Here is a 17,742-nt window from a genome sequence, read left to right as displayed (position 1 = left end):
GTTACCCAATTCTTAAATATAAATTTCCAGGGAAGGGTTAGATTTAGTACAGTTAACAGAGACAGCAAGAGTAAATTACCTGGATCCATCAGATATTCCTTCCACAAAACATATTAAGAAGGCTAGTATCCTTTATTCCATTTAATAATACATAAAAGATGTAGCAGTTATTCAGCAGACATTATAGATGACTTACAAAGAGCAGTTAATCCTTTAAAGTTATGAATGTTGTCTGCTTTGCTTTTAAGAGGCCTCTTGGTAATCTAAGGTTTCTCAACCAAGAGGTCAACATAATATAAGGAGTAACAGAACCTCCAAAAATTAGATGGAGGAATTCCAGTGTCAGGAAACGAGCTGCTGAAATAAAAAATGAGTGTAATACCACTGAAGACAGTGCACTACAGTAAAAGAAATACCTAAAGAGTCACCTTAATACACCTTTCAAATTTAAGTTTAATTTAATTGCGCTTTGCTAGAACAAACTTTTTTCTAAAATTTTGAAAGAATATGAGAAAATTCATTTCTATTCAAAACAAAACAGCCAAGAGCCTAAAAAGCTCACAATCAATCAATCAAATAAATAATAATAAAAAAAAAAAAAATCAAAAGAAAGCAAACCAATCCAGACAAAGCAATCCAAGTTGGAGTATGGCTGTTTGCAAAAGTACTGAAAGTCCATTAATGTCCTTCTGTCTTCAGGTGCCAGGGGAGTTGATATCAGACACAGTCTGAACTGGAGCCACAGGACAGCAAACTGAATTTTCAGTTTCTCTCAGGATCCTGCTGAAATCCATGATTTTGCTTTCCCCCCCTCAGTCTGCAGCTGCTGACAAGTGACTACTTTCCTAAGTCTGACCCAATTTATGGTCAGGCAGTTGCCTTTGAAGTGACTGGTTCAAAGTTTCCACAAACAAGCAAGAAATTTTTTTTTTTTGTTCAGTAATTTATTTTTTCTCATCATTTTTACTTGACATAGTCACCTTAAAATACTGATGCTCCCTTGGCTTTCCCCCATCACTTTAACTTCAGAATTAAAAAAAAAAAATGTTGTTATTGCTCTCATTAGCCTGAGTTAGCACCAGCACAAGTAATGCTGATTTCTGTAGAATTCAGTGAGCTTTAAAAAATCAGATGCAAATGGTATTATTATTGTTTATTACTATCTCCTCTAATATTTTAAAATAGTTTACTTTCATCCTTACTTCATGGAAATATTATGATTATATATGTGTGTGTATATATATATATATACACAAGTCTTTTGTCTGTTTATCCTTTACCTACATACTATTTTGTCTATCCAACTAAAAATTTGGAAGAACTTCTTTTTCAAAACCCCTTTATAAATGCATTCATTTACGTTTATACAGTTCTGCTTGGATTTCCCACTCTCTTTAGCTCCACTTTCCCACTTCAGTTTATTCACTCAGTATAGTCCAACAATCTCAAATCACAATTGCTTTCTATTTTTAAGCAGGAAGAGCCATACTATGAAATACTACAATTTGTGTAATTCATTCATAAATAATATAAAATATTCAAATTTTACCTCCTTGCTTTCCTCCAAATCTGAGTCACTGCTAAACTCTTCTGTATTTAGATGTTCAAAATCAGATTCTCCAGCAGCTATTGGTACGGTGACAGTAAGGCTTGGGTTGTTTATGAATGATGTATAATCACTGTCACCTACAACAGTGGCCATTCCATTTTCATTTTTGTGGTAATTCTTATCTATCCTTATTTCAGCGATGGTACAGTTGGAAATGCAATGGTCTCTCTCATCATTCAGCTGATCTGTTACTGGTCTTTGATTTACAACAGCTTGTTTCCTCCAGCAAGACTTCTGAACACATTCACCCGCTTTTTTCTTCACATAATCTATTCCCTTCTGAATTCTTGCAACAGCAATCTGTAAGTTGTTCATTTCATTGTCATCATCTGTACATGAAAGGCTGTCTGAACTAAATGAACTCAGCAGCAAGGCCAGAAAAAGGTTCAATACCTAAAAAAAACCAAAAGACAACAGAGCTGAATTTTCTTAATTTTTCATTCACATGCTTCTGTGCCCCATTACGAACTTAGGCTTCATGTTCTCCTTTGCTGGGTATGATTCTTGGAATTACACAGTAAATAAAAAGTAAATGCAATTTAAGCACAACACCTGCTCCATACCCCAATGCAGGGGGTTTTTTTTCTAGTTTTGCATTGCTGCATGTCTATGAAGACACTTGTACATTCTTTTTCTGCTCATGTTTGTAGAAGGTCAGAAATGAATGATTCTTTGAATGAATGACTGAACAGCTCCAGAAACTGTACTTCTCTGGCACAGCGAAGCACTCTGCAACAGAAGAAATTACTGATCTGTGCAGAAAACAGCTTTCTTAAACACTGATCCAAACTCACACAGGTATTTTGCTGTATGCAACTTTAAAACTGTGAAGTACACACTGCCTCCTAACCCTCAAATCATCCTCTTCCCACGGCAAGACAAAACATAGAATAGATACCAGTTATACAAGCCCAGAATTTACTAGAAGCAAAAATGGTACTAGGATAGCCAAAGAAGCAGAGTACCAGCTCTTAAAGCCTTCCGATCAGCTCTTCCACGCAGCTTTGAAGACAACAGGTTAAAACTATGTGTTGAGAACACAGAAAGACAACTGGAGCCCTGAACATGCAGCCAGGCCTGTCTGTTCATGTAAGAAATTCTACTTGAGCTATGGCATAAAATCAGAATACAGTAAATATTGTGGAAAAAGTCAGACATGGATACTTCATTCCACAAAGTTCTATCTTCTGGTTTAGAAAAGTATTTAAGGAAGATGTTTTGTTTGGTCAACCAATTTCACAGTTCTCTTTATTATAAGAAAAATAGATCTGCAGAAAAACCTGAAGCAAGTAGCTCTGCTACTAGTAGTAAGTGTGACTGGTTTAAAGATAACTAGCTTATTCCTGTTGCTAGAAATTTTATTCCTAAAGAATGCCTCCAGGATAGCTAATTTAAAATCTCTTTTGCTACTGACAGTTGCCTAAAGAAAAGATGTAGAAGAACAGAGGAAGACTCAGTAGGCAACGAGACAAGCAGAGCAAAAGGCAGAGCAATGAAGGCCTCAAATACTAGTGAGTTAATATAATACATATTTTAGAAGTCAAATTTATACGCGGTAATGTACAAACTGGTACAGATCTGATGCTTTCCTCTGAAAGAGGAAAATAAGATATAATACAGACCTTTTAAAAGTGTCTTTAAAAAGCACTTAAGAAATAGGAAGCAAAAAGGTGAAGAGGTGAAAGACAACATTAAGTACTTGAATTTTTTTCTGCAGAACTGCTGCCTTCCAATTTGAGTTTCCTTACCCCATTTATGCAAAAATGTTGGCTGTGCAGCCAGCAGGGCTCAAAATGACTTAAATTTTAGAGTCTAAGAATGTTAAAGCAGTCTTATACACAGGAGAGAGCAGAAAAAGTAAAAAAAAACCCCCACAACAAACAACCTGGCTATGTGTGATTTGAAGTGATGCCTCAATAAGTTAGAGAGAAAAAGCTCTGCTATGTCATCTTCCGCAGACAGCAAACTCCCATCCTGGGAGCATAACACTTGGGGCGCCTTTGCTCTTCTCCCTCTCTCTAGAACACAGGATGCTTCTCTCTCTCACCCATATCCTCTGAATTGCAAACCAGACCCCTGAGGGGGCCCATCCCCCAAGTTGAGGATACTATATAGGATCAGAAATCTAACAAACAGAAAACTCTGCTTCAGAGCCCATACTTGTAACAAATTCAAAATAATAAAAAACATATTTAAATAACACATTTAATAATGCTTAAAAAACTTAATTACTGGTTCTTTTATCATTCTTTCTTTAGATGTATTATCAGACTACTTGGGGTACATACCACAAGGTTTCCAATCACCATGACCATCATGAAGACAGTAAGGCACATGGGTTGGCCTGCAACCTGCATGCAGTCCCACATCGTTTCTATCCATTCTCCACACAGCACTCTGAATACGATCAAGAAAGAGTGGAAAAAATCATTCATGTGCCAGCGTGGAAGTTTACAGTCATTGGAGATCTTGCAGACACATTCCTTGTAGCTTTTCCCAAAGAGCTGCATCCCAACCACAGCGAAAATGAACACAATGATGGCCAGCACCAGGGTCAGATTCCCCAGAGCCCCCACTGAGTTGCCAATAATTTTTATCAGCATATTTAGAGTTGGCCAAGATTTTGCCAATTTAAGGACTCGCAACTGAAAAACAAAAATACAGAGAGATATTATTTGCAGTAGTTACAAAACCACTATAGAAATAAATGACAGATTATGAACTATTGACTCTCAGCAATAAAAAAACCCAAGAAATTTCAACAGGATTCCATCAACCATAAAACTTACACAGAAACAGAGAGTTTAATAAAATCCACACTTCTAAAGCTTGGTTGCATTTGTTCAGATAGTCAATTCTGAACGTGGCATACATCTCAAATATTATGTGCAGAAATTATTATTTTTTTTTAAAAAAAAAAGCTCAACAGAATTCTACTGAAGGAAAATAAAGGATTCTGAAATCCTTGAAGAATGGGGTCTTCCAAAGGAATATTGCCTCCAAAAATGTAAAAGGATCAGAGAGACTCACAGTCTGAAAATAAAAGCCTAACACAAGACAAAGTAAAACATTTCAACTTATGAGGAGGAGAAAGTGTAACACATATTCTTTCTTACTGATAACCCACTCAAAAGAATAAAGGTATTAAATATTTTTTGGTTTCAGATAAAAGCAAAATGGAAATGCAAAATGCAAAGAGATGACAGGGAAAGAATGTCAAATAGTTTATTTCTCAATTTTAAAATAAATATATTTTTCTAATAATATAACACATCTATTTTTTGCCAAGGGGGGGAATAAATCTTTTTTCAAAATTAAAAAAATATTATTTTTATAATTCCTATTGTTTTAAAACAACACTTCTAGCTTTTTTGAAATTTCCAGATATGGAAGTAGACAGAAGACTACAAATGGTTTATTTATATCTCTCAATATGTACTAAATAAATTCTACATTTACTTGTGCTTTCCTCATCCACATTAAAACAATTACAATAAAATTACATCTCTCCCTTGAAAAAATACTTAGTTGCTTCTGAATCATAAAATGGCACACCACTATTCATTGATAACATAAATAATTTCGTAAAATGCACCTGCAGAAATATCCTGTGACACTTTGCCAAAAATATACATATTACTGAAGTGGATTATGAGTACAGTTTAAATACAAATAATATAATAAAGCATTAATTAATGTAGATATATTATTATAACTAATTTATTTACCAATCGAAATGATCGGAGAACAGATAATCCATCCACATTTGACAGAAAAAGCTCCACCATACTAAGGGTAACTATGAAACTATCAAAAATATTCCAGCCAACTTGGAAATAATAAAAAGGATGCATGGCAATTATCTTGAGAACCATTTCTGCTGCAAAAATTCCAGTAAAAACCTGAAGAAAGAACGTTTATTGTTAGTTTGCAGATGAGTTGAACCAACAGATAGAGAACAACTTCAGTAAGAAGTAACAACCCTCTCACAGTGGAGTATCAGTAAGGAAACTTATCACAACCTGAACTTCACGGAGAAGGGAAGTGGCACCATCAAAATGAGCTGCAGCAGAACTCTGTTAATTTTAGCTAAACCCAAGATACATTTAGTATTTACACATTATACATTCCTCACAGTCCTCCTGTTTTCTCCTGATACCTGCCATCCATCTCTCAGCAAGATAACAGTTGCTCTTGCCACAACGAAAGCTGCTTTAACAAAGATATGTGGAAAAAAAAGGAACTGGTCATAAATTGGAGAGTGATGCACTATTAAATGAAGTTTTTGTGAGAACTCACAGATACAGTAAGCATATCTTCTCTCTCTAGCTGCCAAAAAAAGGCTAATTATGCTGAGGCTTGTGTTTGAAGTAAAACTTTCTGCCTTTGAATGCCTCTGATGATTTCTGAAGCAGAAGGCAAGCAACGCCTCTGAAATAAATTCACTGTATTTACTTGTAGGTGTGTGACCACTAGTATCTAGAGAACTGCATAAATTATCATATTTTACTAGAAAGATGAACAAACTTAAAAAAACCCCCAAAAACGGGCATTTGAGTGTCATTAAAAAATAGTGCTGAACAGTTCAAAAAGCAAGAAAATCAACTGCTGAAACTACACTTGTATTATGGTGGCATTTTAGCTGACAGAGTAAACAAATTCTTATTGGCATGAAGCAACACCTACACTCACACAGCTCAAAATTAGATTTACATTAAGCTACTTCATTACCTATGAAAGGAAAAAATGGTTGTGTTTCCTGGGTAAAACATGCGGGCATCATCACAAGACAACCCTCTGCAACAGCTATTGATCCTCACCTATTTGTCTTCCCTGTCTTTCTCCTCAAATACATCCTGGATCTATTTTAAACAGCAACATGACATGGTTATCTTCCATAGATAATAATCTCTGACTCCAGATTAAGGTGAAAACATTGAACTATGTCTGTATTGTCTACAAAAATAACAACTCTGGAATTGAACCTGAATATGCTCCCGACATATTAGAATTTCATATGTCCTAATAACTGAATTATTTTATTCTTTTCCAACATCATAATCACCATAATTACCACTTACTATAAGCACAGGTTAAGCAGTACAGCAGATAACACTATTTATGTTATTGCCATTTTAAAACAAACAAACCAACCATCCCAAACAAAACCTACAGACTACATCCACTAGGCAACAAAACCCAACCATAGCAACAGACACATTTGGAACGAGTCACACATTCTTTCGCCTTCCAAATGGTTATGGACCAATCAAAGCCATGGAAATACAAAAGTAACAGAAAAAAATAACAGTGCAAAATAATAATCCAAAATACCACTCAGCTCTTCTTGTGCTATCAATGGTAATTACGGAAAAAAGGATCAAATTTGGCTCCTTTTTTTTTTTTTTGCAATACCAAACAAAAACAAATCAGAGTTCTTTTGGTTTCATGTCATTCAAACACTGGTTGTTGAAAACTTTATTTGCAGAAATTTTAATACAGAAATCGAACTCTGATATACAACATATCTCAAATGATATTTTTAGACTATTTTTGGTATAACTAAAACTTCAACATTTCTTTTATGAGACCGTAACAAAAATAATAGAAGTAATTTATTTCCAAGAGAAATCAAGTTCCAACTGTATCAAATAATATAGTTTGAGGGACTTACCAGATTTCCTATTTTAAGTACATTAGAGAAATCATCAGTCATTGGATGATGTTCCATGGCCATAAACAGCGTGTTTAAAATTATGCAAACAGTGATAGCCAGATCAACAAGCGGATCCATTACTATAAGTCCAACTACATTCTTTACTTTTAACCAGGGCTCCCAACAATCCCAAATTAAGAAAGTGTGGGCAAACTTATACCAGCAAGGTGGACATTTTTGTCTGGATTCTTCAAGTTCTGGGAAAAAAAGAAATGTATAGTGAACAACTTTTGGAGAAAGTGAAGACAATTTTTGTATATCTTTTATTTTTACATTTTAATTTTTATTCACAGAACCATTAAGGATGTTTGGAGGAACCTCCTCAGATTTCCAGGGACTTAACCTATTACTGCTGACTGAAAAGTTTTTTAGAAAACGAGTAGAAAAACCTCAAGAGTTTTGAATTAATAATTGAAAAAGTTGTCTATTTTTAATATCATATGATCTTTTTTTAAAAACACAAACCACCTGTTTACGCTTACATTTAGGGATAGTTTTCACAGTAAAACTTCCAACTTCACAGTCCTCTCAAATGTGTATTTATTTATTTTTGGAAAGAATAAGATTAATTTCACCATGATTAAGTATTTGAAAACTACTCAAGCTTCTTCAAGAATTTCACTAGTAATACATTCACTGTTCCAAATAATCCTACTACAAATTTCCTTCTCCTTGTTAATTAAGGCCTGGCCTTTAATTTTCTGTAACATTTTTACAGTACAGTTAGTGGAAAATTTATCACAAGGCATTTTTCCAATAACTGTATTGCTAAACATGAACAACTAGTATAAAACACATACACATGATCTGTTTTAATTAGAATGTGTTTGTTAGCTTAGCCTGCTTATCAGATTCCTTCGTTTCTTTTTTTACTATGTACATGCATTTTGCCATTCAGTTTATGTATTTTTAATGGCTTCACATTTTTTGGCTTCTGTATTTGCACTGTGATATAATACCTTGAAACAAGTATAAGACTATGTCAAGGAAGTTCATGCATCTGCAGTTATAACACACCTTCCATTGTATTTGTGATAATGCCAGCTATACTCATGGCTCTCTGCCTTAAATTGGGATCCTCCAGCAGCTCCACCGGTATTTGGTATGAACTTGTACGCCTCTTTTTCATTTCTATTTCTGTAGTAGTGCTCTAGGAAAAGAAAGAGAGTGTGTGTGTGTAAATTAAATTCATCTTTAGAAATACCACAAAAGAGGTATCAGAAAGACTTTTCAACTTTATTGAAACCACAGTATATGAAGTTTTGTATTTAAATGCTCTCACACCAGACTTTTTTCCATTATACATATAACATAAGCCTAGTATTTTTTAATGGCTATTTTCACGTTATACTTACTGTTAACACTTATAAGATACTAAAAAAAGACTTTGATATTTAGGTCCCAGATTACCATCACATTACAGTTAAGTACCACTAACTCCACATTAGACATAAACAAATTTTGGAGGCCATAGCCAAGGAAACAAACCAAGACTATTGCAGCACTGGAAACGGAAAAATACCCAGTTCCATGCTTCATCTACCAATATATTATTTCTAAACTACTTCAGTCACAAGACACTTACAATAAGTGATTTATGCTAGGAAGTTTTCTGCAATAACAATTACTGAAAGTAAATTTTATAGGTCAGTCTTGATCTTTGTACCCATTCAAAATCATTTTAAAGGGTATCTTTTACACTGAATAGCTATAATTTCGGACTTATTTTATGAATTTCACCTGAAGAAACAAAAGAAGTCTGACTTAACTGACCCCAAAAAAGGATTTTTAAAAAACGTTTTTTATTAAAAAAAAAATTGACAGCTGTGTTGTATCATTGAACATAGCTCAATTATCAACAGCATGGGCAGACTTTTTTTTCAGTAAATTAAATAAATGCATGAAAATGAAAGTATAATAAAACTACAGAAAATTATAACTACAAGGAATGTGATTGGTGTGCTTTCAGATGCTGTGACCCATGTAAAAATTTTTGTTTCAATAAAAGAAGGTTTCTAGGAAAAAAAAAATGCTATGGATCCCCCTCTGCTCCATTCCTAAAGCAGACTGAGGGAAAAGGAAAAAGTCACCCATTTCTCCTTCTGGTTCACTTGCCTGTACTTTTTTTAAAATTTAAATTATACCCTGATCCTAGGCAATGAGAAACTCAGATCATATCTGAGACCCAGGAGAAAAAAAAGCTGTCAGAGCTTCTAAAATGTCAACAATCTTAAAGACTACACTACTTTGGACGACACCATTTATATGAATGGGGAACCAGCAGATTACTGACAGAAAATTAGGAAATACATTTAAAGGAAGGCTAAAGCCATAAAGAAAAAAATCGAAACAACATAATACGCAGAACGTTTTGAAAGCTGAGCATCCTATTTTAGGTTCTAAAACAGATTTAGCAATGGAACATTTCTAATTTGATTCACTACACAGATGCATGCATATCCTTGCTCTGCAGGTATATAAAACCATGCTACTTTGTTGCCTTTCATCTTCTGCTACCTCGTTCCCTTTCACTTTCATGCTTCAGCCTCTCACTTCTGAGTGAGCCACGGTAAACCTATTTCATGACAGTAGGACAGGCAAAAGCATTCACAACTTCTCAACAATTTTCAAAGCATTTAATTCCATTAAAACACTGTCTCCTGCAATAAAGAAAGGTCACAAAACCTGGAGTAATTTAAAACTTACGTTGTCATCAGTTGTTGGTTTATCTACTATCACCTCTGGCAGAAGCTGTCCAGTAGGCGACAGTAATCCTGGTGGTCCATCCACTAAGGAAACCACCCCATTGCAATCCACAGTGCTGTGCATCTTCCCATTCACTGGAAACAGTGTCAGCCTTCTCGATGGTCTACTAGCCTGACTAATGTTACTACTGCGCCGTTCACCGAGTCTGTGCGGCAAAAAGAGAGAACCTCTTCTGCTCCCATTATCCTCAAAGGTACTGTGCTCATCATCAGCAAAGTCATTTTCAGATCCTACCTCTCTTCCATATCCTCTAAAACTGAAAAGACTTGTTCTGCTACTACGTCTGGGAGAGAACAGGGAGCCACGAACACTCAGTAAAGACTGCAAAGGAAACATAAGCAAAATGACCAGCTGAAGATTTCAAGTATACAAAATGCTTGTCTATGTATGAAAAAAAAAAAAATAGCAGTAATTTATATTGCTCAGGAATCTGTCAGTATTATTTTTAATACAGTGCCTTATGTAGACTAGAGACATGTACACTAGAGATGAAAGTCATCTGAACAGGTAGATTTACAGTATACCTAAAACAATTATTGGAGAGAAATAAATGAACATGCGTAAGGCCCCATTTTTTTCCATCTCTGTATTAAAGAGAAAAATCAAGACTTCTAGAAATTCTAACGATCCATTTAATCATGCATTATCTTAAAACATATCAACACCCTTCATCTTCTACACTGATACATTATACTTAATATTCACAGTACCTGGTGGGGTGATGTGAACGGCTTCCCATAAGAAAGTCTGTTCCCATCGAAAGAAAAACGGAAACCTTTCTTTCTGATACTGCCATCTGATTCAGATTTTGGAAGCTTTTCATCCTTCATGTCATCCTCTTCTCCAGAAAGCTCTCTCTGCCTTCTTTTCTTCCTCCTATTTCTCCTTTCTTTGGCACTTTTTGAGCTAAGCTTAGATGCTTCTGAAGAACTATCTGAGGGTCCATCAATCCCACTTTCACCGCTGTACTCGGTCATCTCTGCTGCAGCCACTGCTATTGCCTGCCACAGCAATTATTTAATGCTATGCTTTAAAAATTACACCATTTTTAAAAGAAAGCTATAGTCCTTGTCCCTAAGATTGGTATCAAATTACCTCTACATGTGTGACAAAGGCCTAGATGGATTTCTGCAAAACTTCAAATGTCATTCTGTAATATGAATTAAAATAAAAGGGCAGTTATGAAACTTCCAATTTGGAGTTCTAATTTGCATCCATATCATGGAGTCAGCCCGCATTGTGTACAGCCACAAAGTTCATTAGAAAATACATAAAGATTAATAACTTTATTAGAGTGTAAACAATTGCAAACAAAAGCTACACACAGTCATACTTCAGTCTGTATTAAGTCATACTTCAGTGTTAATTTAGTAAACTAATTTTAACTGTTATTTTAAGTAACAGCTTCCTGAAGCTGCTCTTAGGAAAAAACTCTGGGATACTACTTCCAGACTTTGATTCACTGGTGGTAACACAAGTAGCAAAAATTAGTCAGAAATTTATGTGTAAAAATATTTTAAACTCTAATCAAGGCTTGAAAAATATTTCACCAGTACTGCAATTATTTCTAAGCTTAGCATTTGGAAAATTATCATGACAGATTACTAAATACTACCCCTAGATAAGATATATTAATTTTAAAACTATTATTCTGATTTGGGAAGTACTTTTGTTTTCAATTCAGAAATTCATTAACACTTTAGACACTTAAAAGGCAATGAAAATCCATGAAGTTGTCTCAAGTACTTGTAAGGTAGCTAAAAGAATGTTGGAGGTTTTAATATGTTAATTATTTGCTTTGTTTTGAATTAATAGCACACAAAAGAATATATACTAAAGCTCAAACTCTTGTCAGAAAATACCTGAGCTTCTTCTTGCTGCTTCTTCAGCTGCTCAAGCATCTGCTGCAAGTCTGCCTCCCTCTGTTCTGCTTCAACCATAGTTGCTTGATTTTGTTCTTCATAGGCCATGGCAACCACGGCCAAAATCAAGTTAATCAAATAGAAGGAACCGAGAAAAATGACCAGAACAAAAAATATCATGTATGTTTTGCCAACAGCTCGTAGTGTCTATAGGAGAAAAAGAGAAATGATCCATCTGGTGAAGACATGCATCAGTTCTGCAGTTCATAAGCATTTACTGAATTTGCAAAGTGCAAAACTATTACTGAGTTGCTCTTCCTTTCATAATAAGGTCATACAAGCTTTCTGAATTACATAATTAAAGGGAGCATTCATATGTGTAAAAAAATGTTTAAGGATCATGCTGCTTTGAGACAAACCTCTTAATGCCTAATAATCTTGAAAAGGATGTGAAATCAGAGTAATTAATGTAAATCACACATCACAGATTGGATGCTTAGTATGCTCACCACGCATTAGAATGCTTTCCCCTTGAAATAACCAAAGAATTAAAGATGGCATAATTGATTAAATAATTGAAAAATAATATTTATTACAATTAAAATATTATATCACACCGTATAATGAAAAGCTATGGTAATAAAAGTAATTTATATCAAGATAAGCATTCTTAGTTATCAAAAATAGGATTCCAAGTACAGAAATTAAGATTCAGATTTTGCTGTCACAGAGTATTGTTACAGTTTAAACTTAAGATTAAAGGTTTTGAAAATAAGGTCTTATAATAAGGCACAAAATGAGACATACACAGGAAAAATTAAATAAAGGATCAAAAACACTCATGTGCCTTTTCAGAAATCATGTTAGATTCTGTAGTAAGTGTCCATGTCTGCTTAATTCTGCAATTGAATTTGCATCCTTTAATACTGTTCATTTTCAATTCCTAATAGCAATGGTATGTAATATAAATATGAATGGCCTTTCTGTGTTTGCTTTGGGGCTGATAAGACACTAACCACAATTTTTACTATACACTCACTAGCCGATAAAGATTTTCCCAGTAGTCCTGTGTCATCAGTCGAAACAGTGACAAGAAAGCCCAACTGAATGTGTCAAAACTAGTGTATCCATAGTTGGGGTTTCTACCAGCTTTCACACAGATAAACTCTTCTGGACATTTACTAGGAGAAAAAAAAAAAAAAAAGAAAGAAAAAGTAAAGCAATGCATATTTAAAAATCATTTAACACTAAAATTGTTTTTAAATTATTGTACCTTGACCTTCTAATGAAGGTTCATTAGAAATAATCTGTGAAAGGGGCTGCTATTTGTGGGTTTACATTTTAAAAATCAGTGAGGAAATGAAAAAGTGTTCTTTAAAAAAAGCCAGAAAAGAGCAAACAAGTAAATGAAAATTTTTCTTCATACCTTCTTTCACCATTATAAACAAAATAAAATTTATGCCCAACAGTTTGGTATTACCTCTGTAGATAACTCTTCAATGAAAACAATATATTTACTTAACACAGAGATTCTCTAAGGTGAATAATTCCATGCAAAAAAAGAAGAAGAAAGTGAGTACACTTATTTTATACTGAATTTTGTCAGGTAGGGCTGACAGCAGGGCTGGCATACCAGATTTCTGGGTTTCTTCAGGTTTTTGAATTAGGTCTAGTCAAATCAAATTCTACCAATTCCTCAACAGCAAATAACCATCATAGTAATAATACTTTTATTTCCTGTAACGGTACGTATCAGTTTCAGTTATGATTACATCCTTGAAGGGTAAATGAGATTCTTGCCTCCAAAACTACTCTAGAAAAACGCTATAAAGTTTTCCTTTCATATATGTGCATGTATATTTGATGCATATTTACACACACACATAAAATTATCTAAATTACTTACATATATATGAAATGTTTACAAAAACCCATTTAAGTATATCTGTTTTAAAGACATAACCAACCAAAATCAAAGGATGGACTGATATATCATTATAGAATTATGTGATTTGGTTACAAAGAGTTGTCACAAAAAGAGAGCAAGACAGTGCCATGCATGCAATCCAGAGACAGAAGAACGCTGAAGATGTCTTCCAAAAGTTGCTCATAAGTCTCAGTGCCCCTTGCCTATTTTAGAGACAAGAAATGGCATGAAACCCACAATAAAGAAGTATGTTCTTAAGTCATTGATAATGCAATATCTACTTGCTTAAATGGAATTTTCTGGTTGCATAAAAGGCTTTAAAAGAAATTTACAGCAAAGTCTTTTCTCATTTAACCTTTTTACTCATTCAAGTGTTTATTTACCATGAACCACGACCACATGTTATTGACTGTGTAGTTAGGTGGATAAAATAGCTTTTTAAGTTCAGAGTGATATGTTTTGCATTTTGTTTAGACAGGTAGTATGTAATCTTTAGTGTACCTTACCCTGCATCTGAGCTATTGCCACAAAGCAGATAATCATTTTCTCCTATGCGATAGAAATGACCTAAAAAAAAAATATAGGAAGCAACATGATCATAAATGGAAGGAGTATCATTTTATTTTGTGACGATGAACTTATGTTCATTATCCTGGTTTGAATATTCATAATCTCCCATTCATGTTTTCCCAATAATGGGTTCAAATACTGGCACAACTTTACTGGCAAATAAAGTTGCATAATTAAAGAATAAAATAAAAACACAATGTAAAAAGAAAATCCTAGAACAATTGCATATTCTCTTCTTGAGTCATAGCAAACACTGAGTATCTTTCAAAAATCTCATGTTCAATAAATGAGAGGACAAAGCTTAAAACTACGTCTCTTATTCAGTAGATTGTAATCAGACAATTAAAACCTATCTTATTTAAAATGGACCTATTTACGATGGTTGGCCAATAGTTTTGAAGTCAAAGCTACATTAACTAGCACATCCTGTGACTGAAAATATGAAGAAAGCATTTACAAGGAAGATGAATGTTCCAATGACAATGTCATAGCAGCTGCTGTACTATGAACAACTTCACAGAATTTTTCTCTTCATTTTAAGCTGGCAGCCTTCAGAAATAAAGCATTGTATTTTGTTATTAATGATTAACAACTGTGCTGTCAAAAAAAAAAAAAGAAAAAAAAAGATAATACAGGTAGAAGGATGATAACAAATGGGAAGAAGTTGATAAGAGTGAGGGCAGATGCCAATCAGAGGCATCTAGGCAGGCTGGAGAGGTGGGCTGACAGGAGGCACATAAAGTTCAGCAAAGACAAATGCAGAGTTGGGTGCCTGGGAAGGAAGAGCCCCTTGCAGCGATCCAGGCTGGGAGCTGGCTGACCGGGCAGCAGCTCTGCAAAAAGGCCCCGGGAGCCTTGGCAGACAGACAGCAAGGTGAAGGTGAGCCAGCAGCGCCCTGGCAGCCAGGAAGGGCAACAGCCCCCTGGGCTGCACGAGCAGAAACACAGCGAGCGGAGTGAGGGAAGTGACAGTGCCCCTCCGCTCAGCACCCCCTAGCCTGTACCTGGAACTGTGTGCCCAGGTCTGCCCTCCCCAATGCCAGAAAGACACTGATAAAGCGGAGCAAGTTCAGCAGAGGGACACCAAGGTCATGAGAGGGCTGGAACATTTGCCCTGTGAGGAGAGGCTGAGGGACCTGACCTTGTTCAGCCTGGAGAAGGGAAGGCAGTGGGGGGAGTTGGTAGAAAGCATCCGGCAACTACAAGGAAGTTATCAAGGGGACAGAGCCGGGTTCTTCTCACTGGTGTGTGGCGGGAGTATGACTGGCAATGGGCATAACTTGAAACAAGCAAGGTTCTGACTGGATATAAAGAGAAACTTTTCACCATAAGGATAGCCAGGCATTGAGATCTGGAAAAGCAACAGCGATCTGAAAAAAAACTCTCATCCCAACTAAACTACTCTTCTGTTATCCTCAACTAATATCCTCAATGTACCTTCCAAGCTGGCAAAAGGCTTTGATTTTCATGGGGTAAAAAACTATTGTAGTATTTAAATGGTCAGAAACAGCCATGGGATGAAGAATATATGAAGACAGGAGGATTCTAAACCAAACAAATCAAATCTAGTGATGCCAAAATTCTACCATTTAAGAACAGTGCTTATACAATGTTAGAAAAATTGCAGTCCTATTACTTCCATAACATCTTCAGAGCTGGCAAAAATTCTGAATGTTCAGCTATTGATCTAAATGCCAGGTGCCAATACTTTTAACATGGATCCAAGAGCAGTACACATTTTCAAGAAGTGAATCTGGCCTTATTCCTTAACAAAAGAGAAGGCACAGATGTTAAGAAAAGTCACTAGAGGGTATCACACTCAGCCACAGCTGATCAGCATATGATAGGCTGAACAAAATCCACTCTGTTTTCACACCCCTCCTTAGGCAAATAAACTAGCTAAAATGATACATTGCACAGAAATGTAAATACAGTCACAGAATCTCCTGAACTTTAACAATTCAGAACCATAGAAAGCAAATCTGAAAACAGATAAAACAGCAGAGAACTTAAATGTCCATTTCTAAGCAAGGAAGGAAATATGACTCATCAAAACTCAACCTATAACAACTGTATTTTCTTTAACTTTTGGATCAGTGAGAAGGAAAACTTGCACCCCTTATTCTACCAATTTCTTTTCACTTAAATACACTACCTTTACAATTACTTATTGAGCTAGAGCCTGTAGATCCACTTCCAGCACAAACCCACAAATGAATATTAATCAAATTTTAGGCAATTAAAAGTTGTTATACTACATCTCACAGTTCATCGTGTATTACCACTTTACCGGTGTTATCACTTAAAATGACACAAATACAAAAAATTAGTATCTGTGTGTTTCTGAAGCAGCCTGAATTTTATCACTTCAGTCTACAGAGATTAAGACTGTGGAAAAATATCTGAATAAAGAGGTCTTTGCCAGTCCTCTTAGTAACAACAATAGGTCCTACAGATGAATACCATCTCCTTCCCTAGGTGAGTGCTTTATTTTCACAGAGAGCAATTGGTTTCCTACCTCTACCTAATAATAAAATCACATCTTAACTATGAAATCTCTCTGGCATTTATCTAGTGCTTCTCTGTCTTATTTATAGCCTAAAGATACAAGTTGAGGCTAAGAATTGGTTTTGTTCAGCCTTGAGAATGCCAAAGCGTGTGTGTGTGAGGATCTTCATGCTACCTACAAATATAACACGAAAGACTGTAACGAAGATGGAGCCTGACTCTTCCCAGTGGTGAACACTGGTAGGATAAGAGCAACTAGCAGAAGTTTGAGCATGGGAAACTCTGAATTGATATTAAAAAATGTTACTGGAACATGCTGTCCAGACAGGCTGTGGTATCTCTATCCTTGAAGTTATTAAAACTTTACCAGACATGGCATGGAGCAGTCTGCTCTAACTGGACCTGCAGCTGAGCTACAGTTGGTTTGGAAGATCTTGTCCAACCTCCACAATTCTGTGATTCTATAACCAACCTAACCCTATAAATACGTTTCTAAGTTCAGTTAATGGAAAGAACAACCACGTCAGCATGAGTTTGGCATGCAATACTTGTAAATCCCTATTCTTAGTCATCCTGTTTAATTGATTTTTATCTTTAGCCTATAATATGAAACAGTAATCTTGTGTGTGTGCTTATACACAAAAACTTTAGCAGGTTACAACAGTATTTCTTACTTTCATTCTCAATGTATGCTGTCCAATCAAACTCTGTACCATTAAAGTATGGAGCTAGGTATTCTTTAAAAGATGTTGAATTTTTTGATGGCCATAACAAGCACTTATTC

The 17,742-nt window shown here is 35.2% G+C and overlaps 1 protein-coding gene across 1 annotated transcript in view; it reads right to left on the bottom strand.

The window, feature by feature from the left end:
- LOC130154261 (sodium channel protein type 2 subunit alpha-like) overlaps nucleotides 1-17,742 on the bottom strand; it is a 76,103-nt gene that overhangs the window by 25,896 nt on the left and 32,465 nt on the right. The window contains exons 7-17 of the mRNA XM_056350186.1: nucleotides 17,633-17,742; nucleotides 14,387-14,447; nucleotides 12,993-13,134; nucleotides 11,954-12,160; nucleotides 10,802-11,092; nucleotides 10,032-10,412; nucleotides 8,343-8,475; nucleotides 7,284-7,522; nucleotides 5,338-5,511; nucleotides 3,898-4,254; nucleotides 1,550-2,002 (exon numbers count right to left, since the gene is read on the bottom strand). The exon at nucleotides 17,633-17,742 is cut by the window's right edge and continues 127 nt beyond it. Of these exons, the coding sequence (XP_056206161.1) occupies nucleotides 1,550-2,002; nucleotides 3,898-4,254; nucleotides 5,338-5,511; nucleotides 7,284-7,522; nucleotides 8,343-8,475; nucleotides 10,032-10,412; nucleotides 10,802-11,092; nucleotides 11,954-12,160; nucleotides 12,993-13,134; nucleotides 14,387-14,447; nucleotides 17,633-17,742 (2,548 nt within the window). The remainder of the gene's footprint in view (nucleotides 1-1,549; nucleotides 2,003-3,897; nucleotides 4,255-5,337; nucleotides 5,512-7,283; nucleotides 7,523-8,342; nucleotides 8,476-10,031; nucleotides 10,413-10,801; nucleotides 11,093-11,953; nucleotides 12,161-12,992; nucleotides 13,135-14,386; nucleotides 14,448-17,632) is intronic.

Source organism: Falco biarmicus, chromosome 8 (genome assembly GCF_023638135.1).
Source record: "Falco biarmicus isolate bFalBia1 chromosome 8, bFalBia1.pri, whole genome shotgun sequence".
NCBI classification, from domain to species: Eukaryota; Metazoa; Chordata; class Aves; order Falconiformes; family Falconidae; genus Falco; species Falco biarmicus.
The sequence above is the reverse complement of the archived record's forward strand: the minus strand, read 5'-3'. Positions and strand labels throughout refer to the sequence as shown.